The sequence below is a fragment of the Lithobates pipiens genome, unplaced genomic scaffold, assembly GCF_037356315.1.
Source record: "Lithobates pipiens isolate NorthernLeopardFrog02 unplaced genomic scaffold, aLitPip1_a1.2 Scaffold_27, whole genome shotgun sequence".
NCBI classification, from domain to species: Eukaryota; Metazoa; Chordata; class Amphibia; order Anura; family Ranidae; genus Lithobates; species Lithobates pipiens.
In genome coordinates, this window is record NW_027507788.1 from 4,682,551 (window position 1) to 4,704,648 (window position 22,098).

General features: G+C 46.9%; 1 protein-coding gene across 1 annotated transcript in view; it reads right to left on the reverse strand.

Annotated features, from left to right (window-relative positions):
* Positions 1–9,552: 9,552 nt before the first annotated feature.
* Positions 9,553–22,098, reverse strand: part of NBL1 (NBL1, DAN family BMP antagonist) — a 29,253-nt gene continuing 16,707 nt past the window's right edge. The window contains exons 2-4 of the mRNA XM_077456348.1: positions 18,381–18,562; positions 16,094–16,205; positions 9,553–13,728 (exon numbers count right to left, since the gene is read on the reverse strand). Coding sequence (XP_077312474.1) covers positions 13,486–13,728; positions 16,094–16,205; positions 18,381–18,550 — 525 coding nt within the window. The 5' untranslated portion in view covers positions 18,551–18,562 and the 3' untranslated portion in view covers positions 9,553–13,485. The remainder of the gene's footprint in view (positions 13,729–16,093; positions 16,206–18,380; positions 18,563–22,098) is intronic.

Below are 22,098 nucleotides of genomic sequence, written 5' to 3' on the forward strand. Positions count from 1 at the left end.
CTGACACCAATGATGGGACACTATTCCTCCCATTGATACCAATGATGGGGCACTATTCATCCCACTGATACCAACGATGGGGCACTATTCCTTCCACTGACACCAATGATGGGACTCTATTCCTCCCACTGACACCAATGATGGGGCACTATTCCTCCCACTGATACCAATGATGGGGCACTATTCCTCCCACTGACACCAATGATGGGGCACTATTCCTCCCACTGACACCAATGATGGGACACTATTCCTCCCACTGATACCAATTATGGGGCACTATTCCTCCCACTGACACCAATGATGGGACACTATTCCTCCCACTGACACCAATGATGGGGCACTATTCCTCCCACTGACACCAATGATGGGACACTATTCCTCCCACTGATACCAATGATGGGGCACTATTCCTCCCACTGATACCAATGGTGGGGCACTATTCCTCCCACTGATACCAATGATGGGGCACTATTCCTCCCACTGACACCAATGATGGGGCACTATTCCGCCAACTAACACCAATAATGGGGCACTATTCCTCCCACTGACACCAATGATGGGACACTATTCCTCCCACTGATACCAATGATGGGGCACTATTCCTCCCACTGACACCAATGATGGGGCACTATTCCTCCCACTGACACCAATGATAGGACACTATTCCTCCCACTGATACCAATGATGGGGCACTATTCCTCCCACTGACACCAATGATGGAGCACTATTCCTCCCACTGATACCAATGATGGGACACTATTCCTCCCACTGACACCAATGATGGGGCACTATTCCACCAACTAACACCAATAATGGGGCACTATTCCTCCCACTGACACCAATGATGGGGCACTATTCCTCCCACTGACACCAATGATGGGGCACTATTCCTTCCACTGATACCAATGATGGGACACTATTCCTCCCACTGACACCAATGATGGGGCACTATTCCTCTCACCAACACCAATGATGGGGCACTATTCCTCCCACTGATACCAATGATGGAACACTATTCCTCCCACTGACACCAATGATGGGGCACTATTCCTCTCACTAACACCAATGATGGGGCACTATTCCTCCAACAGATACCAATGATGGAACACTATTCCTCCCTCTGACACCAATGATGGAGCACTATTCCTTCCACTTACACCAATGATGGGGCACTATTCCTCCCACTGACACCAATGATGGGGCACTATTCCTTCCACTTACACCAATGATGGGGCACTATTCCTCCCACTGATACCAATGATGGGGCACTATTCTTCCCACTGATACCAATGATGGGGCACTATTCCTCCCATTGATACCAATGATGGGACACTATTCCTCCCACTGACACCAATGATGGGGCACTATTCCTCCCACTGACACCAATGATGGAGAACTATTCCTCCCACTGATACCAATGATGGGGCACTATTCCTTCCACTGACACCAATGATGGGGCACTATTCCTCCCACTGACACCAATGATGGAGCACTATTCCTCCCACTGATACCAATGATGGGGCACTATTCCTCCCACTGACACCAATGATGGGGCACTATTCCTCCCACTGACACCAATGATGGGGCACTATTCTTCCCACTGATACCAAAGATGGGGCACTATTCCTCCCACTGACACCAATGATGGGGCACTATTCCTCCCACTGACACCAATGATGGGGCACTATTCCTCCCATTGACACCAATGATGAGGCACTATTCCTCCCACTGATACCAATGATGGGGCACTATTCCTCCCACTGACACCAATGATGGGACTCTATTCCTCCCACTGACACCAATGATGGGGCACTATTCATCCCACTGATACCAACGATGGGGCACTATTCCTTCCACTAAAACCAATGATGGGGCACTATTCCTCCCACTGACACCAATGATGGGGCACTATTCCTCCCACTGACACCAATGATGGGGCACTATTCCTCCCACTGATACCAATGATGGGGCACTATTCCTCCCACTGACACCAATGATGGGGCACTATTCCTCCCACTGACACCAATGATGGGGCACTATTCCTCCCACTGACACCAATGATGGGGCACTATTCCTCCCACTGATACCAAAGATGGGGCACTATTCCTCCCACTGACACCAATGATGGGGCACTATTCCTCCCACTGACACCAATGATGGGGCACTATTCCTCCCATTGATACCAATGATGGGACACTATTCCTCCCACTGACACCAATGATGGGGCACTATTCCTCCCACTGACACCAATGATGGAGCACTATTCCTCCCACTGACACCAATGATGGGACACTATTCCTCCCATTGATACCAATGATGGGGCACTATTCATCCCACTGACACCAAAGATGGGGCACTATTCCTCCCACTGACACCAATGATGGGGCACTATTCCTCCCACTGATACCAAAGATGGGGCACTATTCCTCCCACTGACACCAATGATGGGGCACTATTCCTCCCACTGACACCAATGATGGGGCACTATTCCTCCCATTGACACCAATGATGAGGCCCTATTCCTCCCACTGATACCAATGATGGGGCACTATTCCTCCCATTGATACCAATGATGGGGCACTATTCCTCCCATTGATACCAATGATGGGGCACTATTCATCCCACTGATACCAAAGATGGGGCACTATTCCTCCCACTGACACCAATGATGGGGCACTATTCCTCCCATTGATACCAATGATGGGACACTATTCCTCCCACTGACACCAATGATGGGGCACTATTCCTCCCACTGACACCAATGATGGAGCACTATTCCTCCCACTGAAACCAATGATGGGACACTATTCCTCCCATTGATACCAATGATGGGGCACTATTCATCCCACTGACACCAAAGATGGGGCACTATTCCTCCCACTGACACCAATGATGGGGCACTATTCCTCCCACTGATACCAAAGATGGGGCACTATTCCTCCCACTGACACCAATGATGGGGCACTATTCCTCCCACTGACACCAATGATGGGGCACTATTCCTCCCATTGACACCAATGATGAGGCCCTATTCCTCCCACTGATACCAATGATGGGGCACTATTCCTCCCATTGATACCAATGATGGGGCACTATTCCTCCCATTGATACCAATGATGGGGCACTATTCATCCCACTGATACCAACGATGGGGCACTATTCCTTCCACTGACACCAATGATGGGACTCTATTCCTCCCACTGACACCAATGGTGGGGCACTATTCCTCCCACTGATACCAATGATGGGGCACTATTCCTCCCACTGACACCAATGATGGGGCACTATTCCTCCCACTGACACCAATGATGGGACACTATTCCTCCCACTGATACCAATTATGGGGCACTATTCCTCCCACTGACACCAATGATGGGACACTATTCCTCCCACTGACACCAATGATGGGGCACTATTCCTTCCACTGATACCAATGATGAGGCCCTATTCCTCCCACTGATACCAATGATGGGGCACTATTCCTCCCACTGACACCAACGATGGGGTCCTATTCCTCCCACTGATACCAATGATGGGACACTATTCCTCCCACTGATACCAATGATGGGGCACTATTCCTCCCACTGATACCAATGATGGGACACTATTCCTCCCATCGACACCAATGATTGGGCCCTATTCCTCCCACTGACACCAATGATGGGGCACTATTCCTCCCACTGACACCAATGATGGGGCACTATTCCTCCCACTGATACCAATGATGGGACACTATTCCTCCCACTGACACCAATGATGGGGCCCTATTCCTCCCACTGACACCAATGATGGGGCACTATTCCTCCCACTGACACCAATGATGGGGCACTATTCCTCCCACTGATACCAATGATGGGACACTATTCCTCCCACTGACACCAATGATGGGGCACTATTCCTCCCACTGACACCAATGATGGGGCACTATTCCTTCCACTGATACCAATGATGAGGCCCTATTCCTCCCACTGATACCAATGATGGGGCACTATTCCTCCCACTGACACCAACGATGGGGTCCTATTCCTCCCACTGATACCAATGATGGGACACTATTCCTCCCACTGATACCAATGATGGGGCACTATTCCTCCCACTGATACCAATGATGGGGCACTATTCCTCCCACTGATACCAATGATGGGGCACTATTCCTCCCATCGACACCAATGATGGGGCCCTATTCCTCCCACTGACACCAATGATGGGGCACTATTCCTCCCACTGACACCAATGATGGGGCACTATTCCTCCCACTGATACCAATGATGGGACACTATTCCTCCCACTGACACCAATGATGGGGCACTATTCCTTCCACTGATACCAATGATGAGGCCCTATTCCTCCCACTGATACCAATGATGGGGCCCTATTCCTCCCACTGACACCAATGATGGGGCACTATTCCTCCCACTGACACCAATGATGGGGCACTATTCCTTCCACTGATACCAATGATGAGGCCCTATTCCTCCCACTGATACCAATGATGGGGCCCTATTCCTCCCACTGACACCAATGATGGGGCACTATTCCTCCCACTGACACCAATGATGGGGCACTTTTCCTCCCACTGACACCAATGATGGGGCACTATTCCTCCCACTGACACCAATGATGGGGCACTATTCCTCCCATTGACACCAATGATGAGGCCCTATTCCTCCCACTGATACCAATGATGGGGCACTATTCCTCCCATTGATACCAATGATGGGGCACTATTCCTCCCATTGATACCAATGATGGGGCACTATTCATCCCACTGATACCAACGATGGGGCACTATTCCTTCCACTGACACCAATGATGGGACTCTATTCCTCCCACTGACACCAATGGTGGGGCACTATTCCTCCCACTGATACCAATGATGGGGCACTATTCCTCCCACTGACACCAATGATGGGGCACTATTCCTCCCACTGACACCAATGATGGGACACTATTCCTCCCACTGATACCAATTATGGGGCACTATTCCTCCCACTGACACCAATGATGGGATACTATTCCTCCCACTGACACCAATGATGGGGCTCTATTCCTCCCACTGATACCAATGATGGGACACTATTCCTCCCACTGACACCAATGATGGGGCACTATTCCTCCCACTGATACCAATGATGAGGCCCTATTCCTCCCACTGATACCAATGATGGGGCACTATTCCTCCCACTGACACCAACGATGGGGTCCTATTCCTCCCACTGATACCAATGATGGGACACTATTCCTCCCACTGATACCAATGATGGGGCACTATTCCTCCCACTGATACCAATGATGGAGCACTATTCCTCCCACTGACACCAATGATGGGGCACTATTCCTCCCATCGACACCAATGATGGGGCCCTATTCCTCCCACTGACACCAATGATGGGGCACTATTCCTCCCACTGACACCAATGATGGGGCACTATTCCTCCCACTGATACCAATGATGGGACACTATTCCTCCCACTGACACCAATGATGGGGCACTATTCCTTCCACTGATACCAATGATGAGGCCCTATTCCTCCCACTGATACCAATGATGGGGCCCTATTCCTCCCACTGACACCAATGATGGGGCACTATTCCTCCCACTGACACCAATGATGGGGCACTATTCCTCCCACTGATACCAATGATGGGACACTATTCCTCCCACTGACACCAATGATGGGGCACTATTCCTTCCACTGATACCAATGATGAGGCCCTATTCCTCCCACTGATACCAATGATGGGGCACTATTCCTCCCACTGACACCAACGATGGGGTCCTATTCCTCCCACTGATACCAATGATGGGACACTATTCCTCCCACTGATACCAATGATGGGGCACTATTCCTCCCACTGATACCAATGATGGGGCACTATTCCTCCCACTGATACCAATGATGGGGCACTATTCCTCCCATCGACACCAATGATGGGGCCCTATTCCTCCCACTGACACCAATGATGGGGCACTATTCCTCCCACTGATACCAATGATGGGACACTATTCCTCCCACTGACACCAATGATGGGGCACTATTCCTCCCACTGATACCAATGATGGGGCACTATTCCTCCCACTGATACCAATGATGGGGCACTATTCCTCCCACTGATACCAATGATGGGGCACTATTCCTCCCACTGATACCAATGATGGGGCACTATTCCTCCCACTGATACCAATGATGAGGCCCTATTCCTCCCACTGATACCAATGATGGGGCACTATTCCTCCCACTGACACCAACGATGGGGTCCTATTCCTCCCACTGATACCAATGATGGGACACTATTCCTCCCACTGATACCAATGATGGGGCACTATTCCTCCCACTGATACCAATGATGGGGCACTATTCCTCCCACTGATACCAATGATGGGGCACTATTCCTCCCACTGACACCAACGATGGGGCCCTATTCCTCCCACTGATACCAATGATGGGGCACTATTCCTCCCACTGATACCAATGATGGGGCACTATTCCTCCCACTGATACCAATGATGGGGCACTATTCCTCCCACTGATACCAATGATGGGGCACTATTCCTCCCACTGACACCAACGATGGGGCCCTATTCCTCCCACTGATACCAATGATGGGGCACTATTCCTCCCACTGATACCAATGATGGGGCACTATTCCTCCCACTGACACCAATGATGGGGCACTATTCCTCCCACTGACACCAATGATGGGGCACTATTCCTGCCACTGACATCAATGATGGGGCACTATTCCTCCCACTGGCACCAATGATGGGGCACTATTCCTCCCACTGATACCAATGATGGGGCACTATTCCTCCCATCGACACCAATGATGGGGCCCTATTCCTCCCACTGACACCAATGATGGGGCACTATTCCCCCCACTGATACCAATGATGGGGCACTATTCCCCCCACTGATACCAATGATGGGGCACTATTCCTGCCACTGACATCAATGATGGGGCACTATTCCTCCCACTGGCACCAATGATGGGGCACTATTCCTCCCACTGATACCAATGATGGGGCACTATTCCTCCCATCGACACCAATGATGGGGCCCTATTCCTCCCACTGACACCAATGATGGGGCACTATTCCTCCCACTGACACCAATGATGGGGCACTATTCCTCCCACTGACACCAATGATGGGGCACTATTCCTCCCACTGATACCAATGATGGGACACTATTCCTCCCACTGATACCAATGATGGGGTACTATTCCTCCCACTGACACCAATGATGGGGCACTATTCCTCCCACTGACACCAATGATGGGGCACTATTCCTCCCACTGATACCAATGATGGGGCACTATTCCTCCCACTGACACCAATGATGGGGCACTATTCCTCCCACTGACACCAATGATGGGGCACTATTCCTCCCACTGACACCAATGATGGGGCACTATTCCTCCCACTGGCCCCTATATTCTGAAGCACAGTAACCTGGCCCCTTGATGAAAATGTTGGGAGACCCCCCGGTCCGGATGGATGTAGTTGATCTTATAATATATGGGAAGCGTTCAGCTGACCTCCATCAGACCATACAATCTGATTGTACAATCTCCTGTAGATCCGCTGTGCGGTGTGAGCTCCTGATTGGACACAGTGTGCGGGGAACGGTCGCTCATCCTACAAGTTCCCGACCTGCGGAGGAACGCGCTGCACTTTAGCGGACGCGGCGCAATTCTCACGCACCTCAAAGTGCATCGCACGATAAAAATAATAAAAGAAACGGGGAAAAAAGGGGGCGGGGTCAGGGACTTTTTTTTTCAGCATTTTGGACAGGCATAGCCATTGAAATGAATGGGCTGCTCTACCTGCAACATGCGCATGCAGAGATCTGAGCGAATGGAGATTGTACAATCAGATGGTGACATGTATGGTCAGCTTTAGTCTTTAGTACATATTTTTGGCTTCTGATGAAATGTAAATACACCGTCTGTACAACCGGGAATCAAAAACATTCATATTTACACAAGTGAAAGCAGACGATCCCATTGGCCCCCTTACCGGGCCCCTCAGCACTCCTCCATTGTTGTATTTCCCCTCCTCCGCCCGGCTCATTAATGCCGGAGTCACATGACTGAGAGCTTTAACCCCTCGCTGGTGATTGGCTTATTAAAATATAACTTTATTTAATTTTTTTCGTTTGGTATGGAGTGTAGCGGGATTGGACCCTCCGCCAGGCTGTCATTGCTGTCTGTGTCCCCGTGAGGGACTTCCCCCTCTCTGCTTGTCCTGCTTAACGTTATAACCAAAATTGAAAGAAGTTCCCACATTTTGGGTTGTCACCAGAACAGGAAGTGAAGGGAAATCTCTCTAATGGGGACACTAGCTCTGGTGACACCCCGGGATTTCCTCACTTTGGAGGGACTTCCTCTCACTTCCTGTTGGGGCTATGGGACAGGAAGTGAAGGGAAATCTCCTCAAGGATGACTCGAGTTCTGGTGACACCCCAGGATTTCTTCAATTTGGAGTCGCTTCATCTCACTTCCTGTTGGGCCTATGGGGCAGGAAGTGAATCGAAATCTCCCTAATGGGGATACTAGCTCTAGTGACACCCCAGGATTTCTTCAATTTGGATGGACTTCCACTCATTTCCTGTTGGGGCTATGGGACAGGAAGTGAAGGGAAATCTCTCTAATGAGGACACTAGCTCTGGTGACACCCCGGGATTTCTTCAATGTAGAGTCGCTTCATCTCACTTCCTGTTGGGGCTATGGGACAGGAAGTGAAGGAAAATCTCCCTAATTGGGACACTAGCTCTGGTGACACCCCAGGATTTCCTCACTTTGGAAGGATTTCCTCTCACTTCCTGTTGGAGCTATGGGACAGGAAGTGAAGGGCAATCTCTCTAATGGGAACATTAGTTCTGGTGACACCCCAGGATTTCTTCAATTTGGAGTCACTTCATCTTACTTCCTGTTGGAGATATGGAATAGGAAGTGAAAGGAAATCTCTCTAATGGGCACACCAGCTCTGGAGACACCCCAGGATTTCCTCATTTTGGAGAGACTTCCTCTCACTTCCTGTTGGGGCTATGGGACAGGAAGTGAAGGGAAATCTCCCCAATGATGACACTAGTTCTGGTGACACCCCAGGATTTCTTCAATTTGGAGTCACATCATCTTACTTCCTGTTGGGGCTATGGGATAGGAAGTGAAGGGAAATCTCTCTAATGGGGACACACGCTCTGGTGACACGCTGGGATTTCCTCACTTTGGAGGGATTTCCTCTCACCCCCTGTTGGGGCTATGGGACAGGAAGTGAAGGGAAATCTCCCTAATGGGGACACTATTAGGACTATTAGGATATTAGGTGCCACCTGGTATTTCTTCACTTTGGAGGGACTTCCTCTCACTTCCTGTTGGGACTATTGGATGGGAAGTGAGGGGTCACAGAAGGGGCGGGGGAAACCTGACAAGGGCTACTGTAGTAGCACGGGTGGGGGGGGCCTGCAGAAGTAGTAGGTGTCCAATGGGAAGCCATGACCCGCCATGACCTCACAGGTCTCCTCTATAACCACAAATACTCAACGCGGCCAAGTGCTCATGTTTATTCTTTTTTTGAATAACAAAGAGAAATCTGTCTGGGTCACAGGGGGTTACAATCTATTGGAGGCGCTTCTGTGCTGCAGATCCACAGCCGGCAATGTCCATGAAAGTGGTATACAGCAGGTATATATCGCACGTCTTTTCTCAGTGGCTACAATGGCAGCGGCGGTGTACAAACAGATCAGTCCCCAGGAAGGAGGCGAGATATCGCGTCGTTCGCTGTGCAGTTCCATCGATCGGCCAGCGGGTGGCATCACAATAAGCCAGTTGTTGGGATGAGCCGGATGGCGATCCCTCCAATCTTCAAGCGGTGCGATGTAAGGCGGTGACAATGACTTTCCAATATCATATCAAACATTTCATTTTTCACAGCCGGAGGGGAAAAATAATTATTGCAACATTTTAAAGGGGTTCTCCACCTTCAGCTAACTTTATTAGGTCTGTGCGTGGATCCTGCAACTTCCCCCACGACTGATGTCCCCTCTACTTTACAGCTGATTGGCTGCTATTAGCCTATTCTTCTGAGCATCCCTGAATCTAAGCCTGGGAAATTGAAGCCTGCGTGTTCCTTGGTTCTAGCTCCGCCCCTCTCTGAGCCTGGGAAATTTCAGCCTGTGTGGTCCTTGGTTCTAGCTCCACCCCTCTGTAAGTCTGGGAAATTGCAGGCAGTGTGGTCCTTGGTTCTAGCTCCGCCCCTCTTTGAGCCTCGGTATTGCAGTCCACGTGGGTGTTGGTACTAGCTCCACCCTTTTCTAAGCCTGGAAAATAGCAGCCCGTGTGGTCCTTGGTTCTAGCTCCACCCCTCTCTGAGCCCAGGAATTGCAGTCCACGTGGATGTTGGTACTAGCTCCACCCTTCTCTAAGCCTCGGAATTTGCAACCCATGTGGTCCTTGGTTCTAGCTCCACCCTTCTCTAAACCTGGGAAATTGCAGCCTGTGTGGTCCTTGGTTCTGGCTCCACCTTTCTATAAGCCTGGGAAATTGCAGCCTGTGTGGTCCTTGGTTCTAGCTCCACCCTTCTCTAAGCCTGGGAAATTGCAGCCTGTGTGGTCCTTGGTTCTAGCTCCACCCTTCTCCAAGCCTGGGAAATTGCAACCCATGTGGCCCTTGGTTCTAAATCCACCCTTCTCCAAGCCTGGGAAATTGCAGCCCATGTGGTCCTTGGTTCTAGCTCCACCCTTCTCTAAGCCTGGGAAATTTCAGCCAGTGTGTTCCCAGGTTCTAGCTCCGCCCCTCTCTGAGCCCACTGTAACCCCGCCCATACAGGAGAGGGAGGTTGCACAGCACAGAATCATAGAAAAGATTCCACCGCCCTGCCCAGAAGCACAGGTGACACCGGGGCCGCGGGGGGACTACAGGGACTAAAGCCCCCTCATCGTCACTCTGGTAGATCTGAGATTGAAGTGTCACCACCGATGAATCATCCAGATACGGCCGGATTCCGATCTGATAAAAAGTCAGAAAGAGGAAGCCGACGCGTTTCAGAAGTCCAAAAATGACTTCACCCGGGGCTAAGAAGACACAACAAAAGAATATTGTAATCAATAAAACATTTATAGATATATATTTTATATTTTTATAGGTTCTAGTAATTGTTTTAGCCCCGATGAAGGTTTGTTTTGGACCTGAAGTGAGTTGGATTCTTCTTTTTGACCTTTTCTCCTATCCTGGAATAAAATTGCATTGGATATATTAATATATTATTAATAATAATAATAATAATAATAATAATAATAACTAATAAAATATTATTATTATCATGTAATATGTTCATATATCCAGCAGCAATTTTTTACAGTATGTAAATATATTCCCACACAATATACAGTATATATATATATATATATATATATATATTAATCTAAGCCCTGATGAAGGCATTTTTGGACCTGAAATGTGTTGGCTTCCTCTTTTTGCCCTTTGTGATTCTTTACGGGAATAAAATCGTATCTGGACTGTTGATCTGTGGTTTGACGCTTCCATTTTAGATCTACTTTTCTACACTACAAACTAAGGAAGGTGAGCGATTCCTCTGGAGTGTAGTAGTACCAACAGGAGGACAACCCCCGAGGTCCAGCACTACCAAACAATGAAGTGGACCCATTAAACTCATTGGTTCGGTAGGAGAAATGAAACCTGGGGATGAAAGTTTGAACCTTTTTTATAGTGTTCTGGAGACTGCAGTGGTCATCAGCCTGGGCCCAACCCTCGATGTTGGCCTACAACTGCAGTAGGCAACCTTGCCAGCCAATTAGGAGGCCAGATATAGGGTGTAGTAGTACCAACAGGAGGACAACCCCCGAGGTCCAACACTACTTATCCACTTTATTGTGGACCCATTAAATTCATTGGTTCCACAGGAGAAATGAAACCCGGAGATGAAAGTTTGAACCTTTTTTGGAGACTGCAGTGGTCAACAGCCTGGGCCCAACCCATGATGTTGGCCTACAACTGCAGTAGGCAACCTTGCCAGCCAATTGGGAGGCCAGATATAGGGTGTAGTAGTACCAGTCAACAGCCTGGACCCAACCCTCAATGTTGGCCTACAACTGCAGTAGGCAAGCTTGCCAGCCAATTGGGAGGCCAGATATAGGGTGTAGTAGTACCAACAGGAGGACAACCCCCGAGGTCCAGCACTACCTATCCACTTTATTGTGGACCCATTAATCTCATTGGTTCGGCAGGAGAAATGAAACCTGGAGATGAAAGTTTGAACCTTTTTTGGAGACTGCAGTGGTCAACAGCCTGGGCCCAACCCTCAATGTTGGCCTACAACTGCAGTAGGCAACCTTGCCAGCCAATTGGGAGGCCAGATATAGGGTGTAGTAGTACCAACAGGAGGACAACCCCCGAGGTCCAACACTACCTATCCACTTTATTGTGGACACATTAATCTCATTGGTTCGGCAGGAGAAATGAAACCTGGAGATGAAAGTTTGAACCTTTTTTGGAGACTGCAGTGGTCAACAGCCTGGGCCCAACCCTCAATGTTGGCCTACAACTGCAGTAGGCAAGCTTGCCAGCCAATTGGGAGGCCAGATATAGGGTGAAGTAGTACCAGTGAACAGCCTGGGCCCAACCCTCAATGTTGGCCTACAACTGCAGTAGGCAACCTTGCCAGCCAATTAGGAGGCCAGATATAGGGTGTAGTAGTACCAACAGGAGGACAACCCCCGAGGTCCAACACTACCTATCCACTTTATTGTGGACCCATTAAACTCATTGGTTCGGCAGGAGAAATGAAACCAGGAGATGAAAGTTTGAACCTTTTTTGGAGACTGCAGTGGTCAACAGCCTGGGCCCAACCCTCAATGTTGGCCTACAACTGCAGTAGGCAACCTTGCCAGCCAATTAGGAGGCCAGATATGGGGGAGGGGGGGGGCTAGAACCCTTGGCCACAAGAGCATTTGGATATTTTCATACTGGGCCAGGAAAGGACACCTCTAAACACCCTTCTGATAATTCCTGCTTGTTGACCTCAAGACTCTTGCCGACAGACTTTCTGTCTTGTAGGTGGAGCTCCCCTTCAAGATCTGATTGGCAGATCCAGATTATCATCCGATTGACATAACCGATTGGCGCAAAGTGTAAATTTTTCATGATAGGTCAGGTCTTGGCATACGTCATGGCGTTGCAGTCAGGGGACGATGGTGCAACCAACAGAAAGTTCTGCACAAAGAACTGACCGGTATCCCGGTTTCCGGCTACGATGAGGACGGGAAGGAATCGGGGGACATTGTTCTTTAATTTGGGTCTCGCCGGGAGCCCCTCAGACTCTCCGGCATGGAAAAAGTTTTACTTTCGGCCGACAAAATTTGATGTGTTGCAGTCTCTGTCTGTTTAACGTTGGCGCCGGGTTGGCCATGGTGGAGGCGGAGCTCCACCTACGCGAGGACAAGTCTTTTGAGCTTGGCCGGCGGCTCACTCCTCGCTCTCTCCGTCGCGTTGGGCCGCGGGGGGCGTCTCCTCTTCCTGATGGTGCTGGTGGCGGCCGATGTTCTCCGCCGGGGAGAGGGTCTCCTCTGCCGTGTTCAGGTAAACGTTAAACATGGCGCCCTCCTGGCTGAGCTCCTTCCCGCAGGACTGGCAGCTGCAACGCAGAATCTTCTCCACCAGCTTGTCCACCCGCGGCACCTCCTCGTTCCCCGGGCACTCCAGGGTCACCTGCAGAGGGAGGGACCAGAGGAACGCTTTAAGACACAACTCTATATGTAAGAAGCTTTATGACACGCCCTCTTATGGATGAAGATTAAAGACACGCCCCCTCATGTATGAAAATTGATGACATGCCCCCCCTTATGTATAAAGTTTTAAAACACACCCCCTTATGGATAAAGATTTAAGACACGCCCCCTTACAGATGAAAATGTAAGACACGCCCCCTTACAGATGAAAATGTAAGACACGCCCCCTTATGTATGAGGATGTAATACACAACCTTTATGTATGAAGATGTAAGACACGCCCCTTATGTATGAAGATATAAGACACGCCCCTTATGTATGAAAAGGTAAGACACGCTCCTTATGTATGAAGATATAAGACACGCCCCTTATGTATGAAGATATAAGACGCGCCCCTTATGTATGAAGATATAAGACACGCCCCTTATGTATGAAGATATAAGACACGCCCCTTGTGTATGAAAAGGTAAGACACGCTCCTTATGTATGAAGATATAAGACACGCCCCTTATGTATGAAAAGGTAAGACACGCCCCTTATGTATGAAGATGTAAGACATGCTTCTTTATGTATGAAGATTTAAGACACACCCCTTATGTATGAAGATGTAAGACACGCCCCTTATGTATGAAGATATAAGACACGCCCCTTATGTATGAAGATGTAAGACACGCCCCTTATGTATGAAGTTGTAAGACACGCCCCTTATGTATGAAGATGTAAGACACGCCCCTTATGTATGAAGATATAAGACACGCCCCTTATGTATAAAGATGTAAGACCCGCCCCTTATGTATGAAGATGTAAGACACGCCCGTTATGTATGAAGATGTAAGACACGCCCCTTATGTATGAAGATGTAAGACACGCCCCTTATGTATGAAGATGTAAGACACGCCCCTTATGTATGAAGATGTAAGACACGCCCCTTATGTATGAAGATGTAGGATTTATTTGTAGGGAATGATGAAGGACAGTTTATTCTGTAATGTACTATGAAGGGGGCGTGTCCCGACACACACACACAGTCGTTGCTGAACCCCCTGAAACAAGCATGCAGCCAGTGAAGCCAAAACCACCGACATACTCACCACGTCCCACATGGACTTGGCCGGCATGCAGGAGTCGCAGTGCACCAGGGACTCGGTGGACTGCGGGAAGGTGTTGGGGACGCTGTAGCTGAAGCACTGGCCCAGACACGCCCCTTATGTATGAAGATGTAAGACACGCCCCTTATGTATGAAGATGTAAGACACGCCCCTTATGTATGAAGATGTAAGACACGTCCCTTATGTATGAAGATGTAAGACACGCCCATTATGTATGAGGATGTAAGACACGCACCTTATGTATGAAGATATAAGACACGCCCCCTTATGTATGAAGATGTAAGACACGCCCCTTATGTATGAAGATGTAAGACACGCCCCTTATGTATGAAGATATAAGACACGCCCCTTATGTATGAAGATAGAAGACACGCCCCTTATGTATAAAGATGTAAGACCCGCCCCTTATGTATGAAGATGTAAGACACGCCCATTATATATGAAGATGTAAGACACGCCCCTTATGTATGAAGATGTAAGACACGCCCCTTATGTATGAAGATGTAAGACATGTCCCTTATGTATGAAGATATAAGACACACCCCTTATGTATAAAGATGTAAGACCCGCCCCTTATGTATGAAGATGTAAGACACGCCCGTTATGTATGAAGATGTAAGACACGCCCCTTATGTATGAAGATGTAAGACACGCCCCTTATGTATGAAGATGTAAGACACGCCCCTTATGTATGAAGATGTAAGACACGCCCCTTTTGTATGAAGATGTAAGACACGCCCCTTATGTATGAAGATAGAAGACACGCCCCTTATGTATAAAGATGTAAGACCCGCCCCTTATGTACGAAGATGTAAGACACGCCCATTATGTATGAAGATGTAAGACACACCCCTTATGTATGAAGATGTAAGACACGCCCCTTATGTATGAAGATGTAAGACACGCCCCTTATGTATGAAGATGTAAGACACGCCCGTTATGTATGAAGATGTAAGACACACCCCTTATGTATGAAGATATAAGACACACCCCTTATGTATAAAGATGTAAGACCCGCCCCTTATGTATGAAGATGTAAGACACGCCCGTTATGTATGAAGATGTAAGACACGCCCCTTATGTATGAAGATGTAGGATTTATTTGTAGGGAATGATGGACAGTTTATTCTGTAATGTACTATGAAGGGGGCGTGTCCCGACACACACACACAGTCGTTGCTGAACCCCCTGAAACAAGCATGCAGCCAGTGAAGCCAAAACCACCGACATACTCACCACGTCCCACATGGACTTGGCCGGCATGCAGGAGTCGCAGTGCACCAGGGACTCGGTGGACTGCGGGAAGGTGTTGGGGACGCTGTAGCTGAAGCACTGGCCCAGACACGCCCTGAAATAATAAAAATCCCATCAAACATCGACTGAAGATCACCGACAGGGACCACACACACCTTCCAATCTGATTGTACAATCTCCTGATTGGATGGTATAGACAAGCCGCCCTCGTACTATGACTATGATTGTGTATGGTGGAGGTCTGCAGAAGATTGTACAGTGTATAGACATGTGCAGAACGGAAAATGGGTTTCAATTCCTTATTTCCATAATTGTGTTCAGTTCAGTTTGTTTAATTCATTTTGTGAAATCGTTTTGTTTATTACATTTCCAAATATGATTGGAATTTGATTTGATTTTGGCATTCGAATCAACATTCAAATTTGACTTCATTTCATTTGAAAATTCTCATTTCTGAAGACGGTTATATTCTATTGTATTCTATTCTATTCTTTTTTCTGTTAAATTCTTTTCTATTCTATTCGAATTTCAGAAGAATTTCTATTCTCTGCTATTTTTTTCAAAATCATTCTATTCAAAATTCTAATTTCAGAAGGCGGTTATATTCTTTTTATTTTACTCTATTCTATTCTATTGTTTTTTTCTATTCTATTCTTTTATTTTCCATTTTATTATTTTCTAATCTATTCTATTTTAATTTATTTTAGTCAAAAATAGGTTTTTGGAGAATAGTTATATTCTTTTATTTTATTCTATTCTATTGCTTTTTCTATACTTTTTTATTCTCTTCTCTATTGTATTCTTTAATTTTCCATTCTTTTCTATTCTATTATTTTCTATTTTATTCTAAATTATTATTTTCAAATTTGAATTCATTCTATTTGAAAATTCTAATTTTGGAAAACGGTTAAATTCTATTTTGTTCTATTGTTTTTTTTTCTATTCTATTTTATTCAAAATTTGTATATCAGAAGACAGTTATATTCTTTCTATTTTACTCTATTGTTTATTTTCTATTCTATTCTTTTTTTTCCATTTTATTCTTTTCTAAACTATTTTATTTCAATGTTTTTTATTCAATATTTTAATTTTGGAGGACAGTTATATTCTTTTTTTATTCTATTCTATTGCTTTTTTCTATACTATTCTATTCTTTTATTTTCTATTTTATTATTTTCTATTCTATTTTATTCTAAATTATTCAATTCAATTCAATTCAATTCAAATTTAAATTCATTCTAATTCTAATTTCGGAAGACTATTATTTTTTCTGTTCAATTCTTTTCTATTCGGTTCAAATTTTGGAAGATGGCTATATTCTATTTTAATCTATTGTTTTTTTTCCTATTATACTCTTTTCTATTTATATTCTATTTTATTTTGTTTATTTTATTTGAATTCAAATTTATTCTATTCAAAATTCGAATTTCAAAAGATGGTTATATTCTATTTTGCTCTATTCTATTGTTTTTTTTCTAGTCTATTGTTTTTTTTTTTACTATTCTATTCTTTTAATTTCTATTGTATTCTTTTCTAATCTATGTTAATCTATTCTATTTAAACTTATTTTATTCAAGATTTGAATTTTGAAGGATGGTTATATTCTTTTTTTTTTTTATTATTATTATTATTATCTATTGCTTTTTTTTTCTATACTATTCTATTCTCTGATATTCTATTCTTTTATTTTCTATTCTTTTCTATTCTATTATTTTCTATTTTATTCTAAAGTATTCTATTAAAATTTGAATTCATTCTATTCAAAATTCGAAACACAGGTATATTCTTTCTATTTTATTCTATTCTTTTTTTTAATTATTCTATTATTTTCTATTCTAGTCTATTCTTTCATATTCTATTCCTTTATTTTCTATTATATTTGATTATATTCTTTAATTTTATATTCTACTTTGTTGTGTTTTACTCTATTCTTTTCTATTCTATTCGTTTCTATTCTATTTCTATTTTATTCTATTCTTGTTTTCTAATTTGATTCATTTAAATTCGTTACTATTGTAATTTGGAGATTCGGATACATCCAAATTTCCGAATAATGAAACATTTGTCTGAATTTGGATGCGGAAGGAAATGAACCGCACATGTCCAGTAAAGTATGTTGTCAGGAACCACGGAAACCATCCATCCAACCCGCTCGCCCCTCACACTGTATATAGCGGTCTGTATCTAATGCAGATTGTACAATCAGATTGTAAAGCCGATAAAAGATTTCACCCAGGTGTGGAACGATAATGGCCGCCGCTCGTCTCACCTGTTCTGGATGGATTTGGATTCGCAGCCGCTGTGGCCGACGATCTGGGTGATGTTTTTGGCCTCGCACCAGGCGCTCTTATCCGGGAAAAGGGCCAACCGGTTAATCGGAGGCGGAGCCGCGAATATCGCCAGCGGAAGCAGGAAGCCAATCAGGAACCGGACCATCATCGTCACCTACAACTGAGAGGAAAGCGAGTCTGACGTGAGAATCGGCGGCTTCATCATCAGCGACATCAAATGTTCAGAGAATCCGAGGATCGAAAGTTCATCACAAATCAGATATTCACATTGATGCGGTTAGAAGCCGGTTGTCTTAAAGGGGACCCGACAGTCTGCTGCAGGCAGGAGGAGCCATTTCCTCAGTCTCCCCTCCCCCCAGTGATCAGACTGTACATTGTAACTTTGTAGAAGGAGGAGGAGCCATTACCTCAGTCTCCCCTCCCCCAGTGATCAGACTGTACATTGTAACTTTGTAGAAGGAGGAGGAGCCATTACCTCAGTCTCCCCTCCCCCCAGTGATCAGACTGTACATTGTAACTTTGTAGAAGGAGGAGGAGTCATTTCCTCAGTCTCCCCTCCCCCCAGTGATCAGACTGTACATTGTAACTTTGTAGAAGGAGGAGGAGCCATTTCCTCAGTCTCCCCTCCCCCAGTGATCAGACTGTACATTGTAACTTTGTAGAAGGAGGAGGAGCCATTACCTCAGTCTCCCCTCCCCCCAGTGATCAGACTGTACATTGTAACTTTGTAGAAGGAGGAGGAGTCATTTCCTCAGTCTCCCCTCCCCCCAGTGATCAGACTGTACATTGTAACTTTGTAGAAGGAGGAGGAGCCATTACCTCAGTCTCCCCTCCCCCTAGTGATCAGACTGTACATTGTAACTTTGTAGAAGGAGGAGGAGTCATTTCCTCGGTCTCCCCTCCCCCCAGTGATCAGACTGTACATTGTAACTTTGTAGAAGGAGGAGGAGCCATTACCTCAGTCTCCCTTCCCCCCAGTGATCAGACTGTACATTGTAACTTTGTAGAAGGAGGAGGAGTCATTTCCTCAGTCTCCTCCCCCCAGTGATCATACTGTACATTGTAACTTTGTAGAAGGAGGAGGAGCCATTACCTCAGTCTCCCCTCCCCCCAGTGATCAGACTGTACATTGTAACTTTGTAGAAGGAGGAGGAGCCATTACCTCAGTCTCCCCTCCCCCAGTGATCAGACTGTACATTGTAACTTTGCAGCAAGTCACAATGTGAGAGGCTGCAGCATGGGCTGAGCTGTGTCAGACATTTGTGAACACATGAACTGCACAGGCATTAGGATTTGGGGACAGAAGAAGGACAGAAAAGTAGAGCGATGGGAAATAGAATAGAATAGTACAGGACACAGTAGTGATTGTCTGGCAGTCCCAGACATCTCCACCAGAGGGCTCTGCACCACCGAACTCCACATTCACTTGAGAGTTTGCTGACTTTCATATATATATATATTTTTTGTATATTATTATAATTCTTTGCACACATCCATACAGTACATATAATCCAGAAGAGAGAGCGGCACTCACAGGTCTTGAAAGGTGAAAACACAGTGAAGGTTTTATTTGTACAATTTGATGAGGCACAAGCTTGTCTTCCTCAGGACGGGAGTCCCGAGGAAGACGAACTCATTCCTCATGGAAATAAAACCTTCACTGTGTGTTCACCTTTCAAGACCCGCGAGTGCCGCTCTCTCTTCTGGATTATATGTACTACAGTCTGTGCTGCGCACCCAAGCCCATTTCTGTGCAGTGGCAACCATTGGATAATATATATATATATATATATATATATATATATATATATTTATATTTATTTATATTAATATATTATTTTATTATTATTTTTTTTTCCACTGCTGGCTACTTGGCAATGGCAGCGAGTGCTGAAGGTTTCCACTGCTGGCTACTTGGCAATGGCAGCGATAGCGGAAGGTTTCCACTGCTGGCTACTTGGCAATGGCAGGGTTTCGCAATGCCCTCCAGTGCTATGACAGGTTGGAGGCGCCCGTATGAGTATCAGTGGAAGGTATGTAAGGAGTGCGGATTCATCCATCAATGTCTGGGCATAATGTGCAGGTTGAGAGACAAGCGTTTCCACTGCTGGCTACTTGGCAATGGCAGCGAGTGCTGAAGGTTTCCACTGCTGGCTACTTGGCAATGGCAGCGATAGCGGAAGGTTTCCACTGTTGGGTACTTGGCAATGGCAGGGTTTCGCAATGCCCCCCAGTGCTACGACAGGTTGGAGGCGCCCGTATGAGTATCAGTGGAAGGTATGTGAGGAGTGCAGATTCATCCATCGATGTCTGGGCATAATGTTCAGATTGAGAGACAGCCGTTTCCACTGCTGGCTACTTGCCAATGGGAACGAGAGAGGACAGTTTCCACTGCTGGCTACTTGGCAATGGCAGTGGGAGCGGAAGGTTTCCACTGCTGGCTACTTGGCAATGGCAGCGAGTGCGGAAGGTTTCCACTTCTGGCTACTTGACAATTGCAGTGAGTGCGGAAGGTTTCCACTGCTGGCTACTTGGCAATGGCAGCGAGTGCAGAAGGTTTTCACTGCTGGCTACTTGGCAATGGCATCGAGAGTGGAAGGTTTCCACTGTTGGGTACTTGGCAATGGCAGGGTTTTGCAATGCCCTCCAGTGCTATGACAGGTTGGAGGCGCCCGTATGAGTATCAGTGGAAGGTATGTAAGGAGTGCGGATTCATCCATCGATGGCAGCGAGAGTGGACTGTTTCCACTGCTGGCTACTTGGGAATGCCAGCAAGTGCGCAAAGTTTCCACTGCTGGCTTCATGGTAATCGCAGCGAGAGCAGAAGGTTTACACAGCTGGCTACTTGGCAATCGCAGCGAGAGCAGAAGGTTTTCACTGCTGGCTACTTGGCAATGGCAGCGAGAGCAGAAGGTTTTCACTGCTGGCTACTTGGCAATGGCAGCCAGAGTGGAAAGTTTCCACTGCTGGCTACTTGGCAATAGCAGCGATAGTGGAAGGTTTTCACTGCTGGCTACTTGGCAATGGCAGCCAGAGTGTAAAGTTTCCACTGCTGGCTACTTGGCAATGGCAGGGTTTTGCCATTGGAGGCGCCATTGGAGGTTGGAGGCGCCCGTGTGAGTATCGGTGGAAGGTATGTGAGGAGTGCGGAGTCATCCATCGCTGTCTGGGCATAATGTGCAGGTTGGGAGACAGCCGGACGTGTGCCTGTAAATTACCTGCAAATTCACTGTCAAGTACAGACACAGCTTCCAGCCCGGCTCGCCCACCGTGCACACAGGAATGCGCCGCAGGCTTGGGAATCCGCCCTCTCTGTCTCCCGGGCGTGGCGCAACACTTAACCCCCTTCCCCCAACCGCAACAGAACACACAGCAATTCTGCTCAGCCAGTCCTGTGATCCGCACACCTCCTGCCAGACTGCGCACACAGGAAGGCGACGCCGCCATTCATCATATTGCGCCACACCAAACCGCACGGTACTGTGGCATGTCGTGCATTTTGGTGGTTGCAAACGCGTGCGCGCGAGGCGCCGAGATCAAATAAACGACGCCCGCGCCCGTCGAAAGAAGAAACCGCACATTTCCTGCAGCGCAAGGGGGGGGGGCCCCAGTCACGTCGCGTGATCGTGCATTGTTTTCAGGTGGGCTGCCCTACACGCAACAAAACGCGTCACAGAAGCTCCCGCGCCTTTTTTT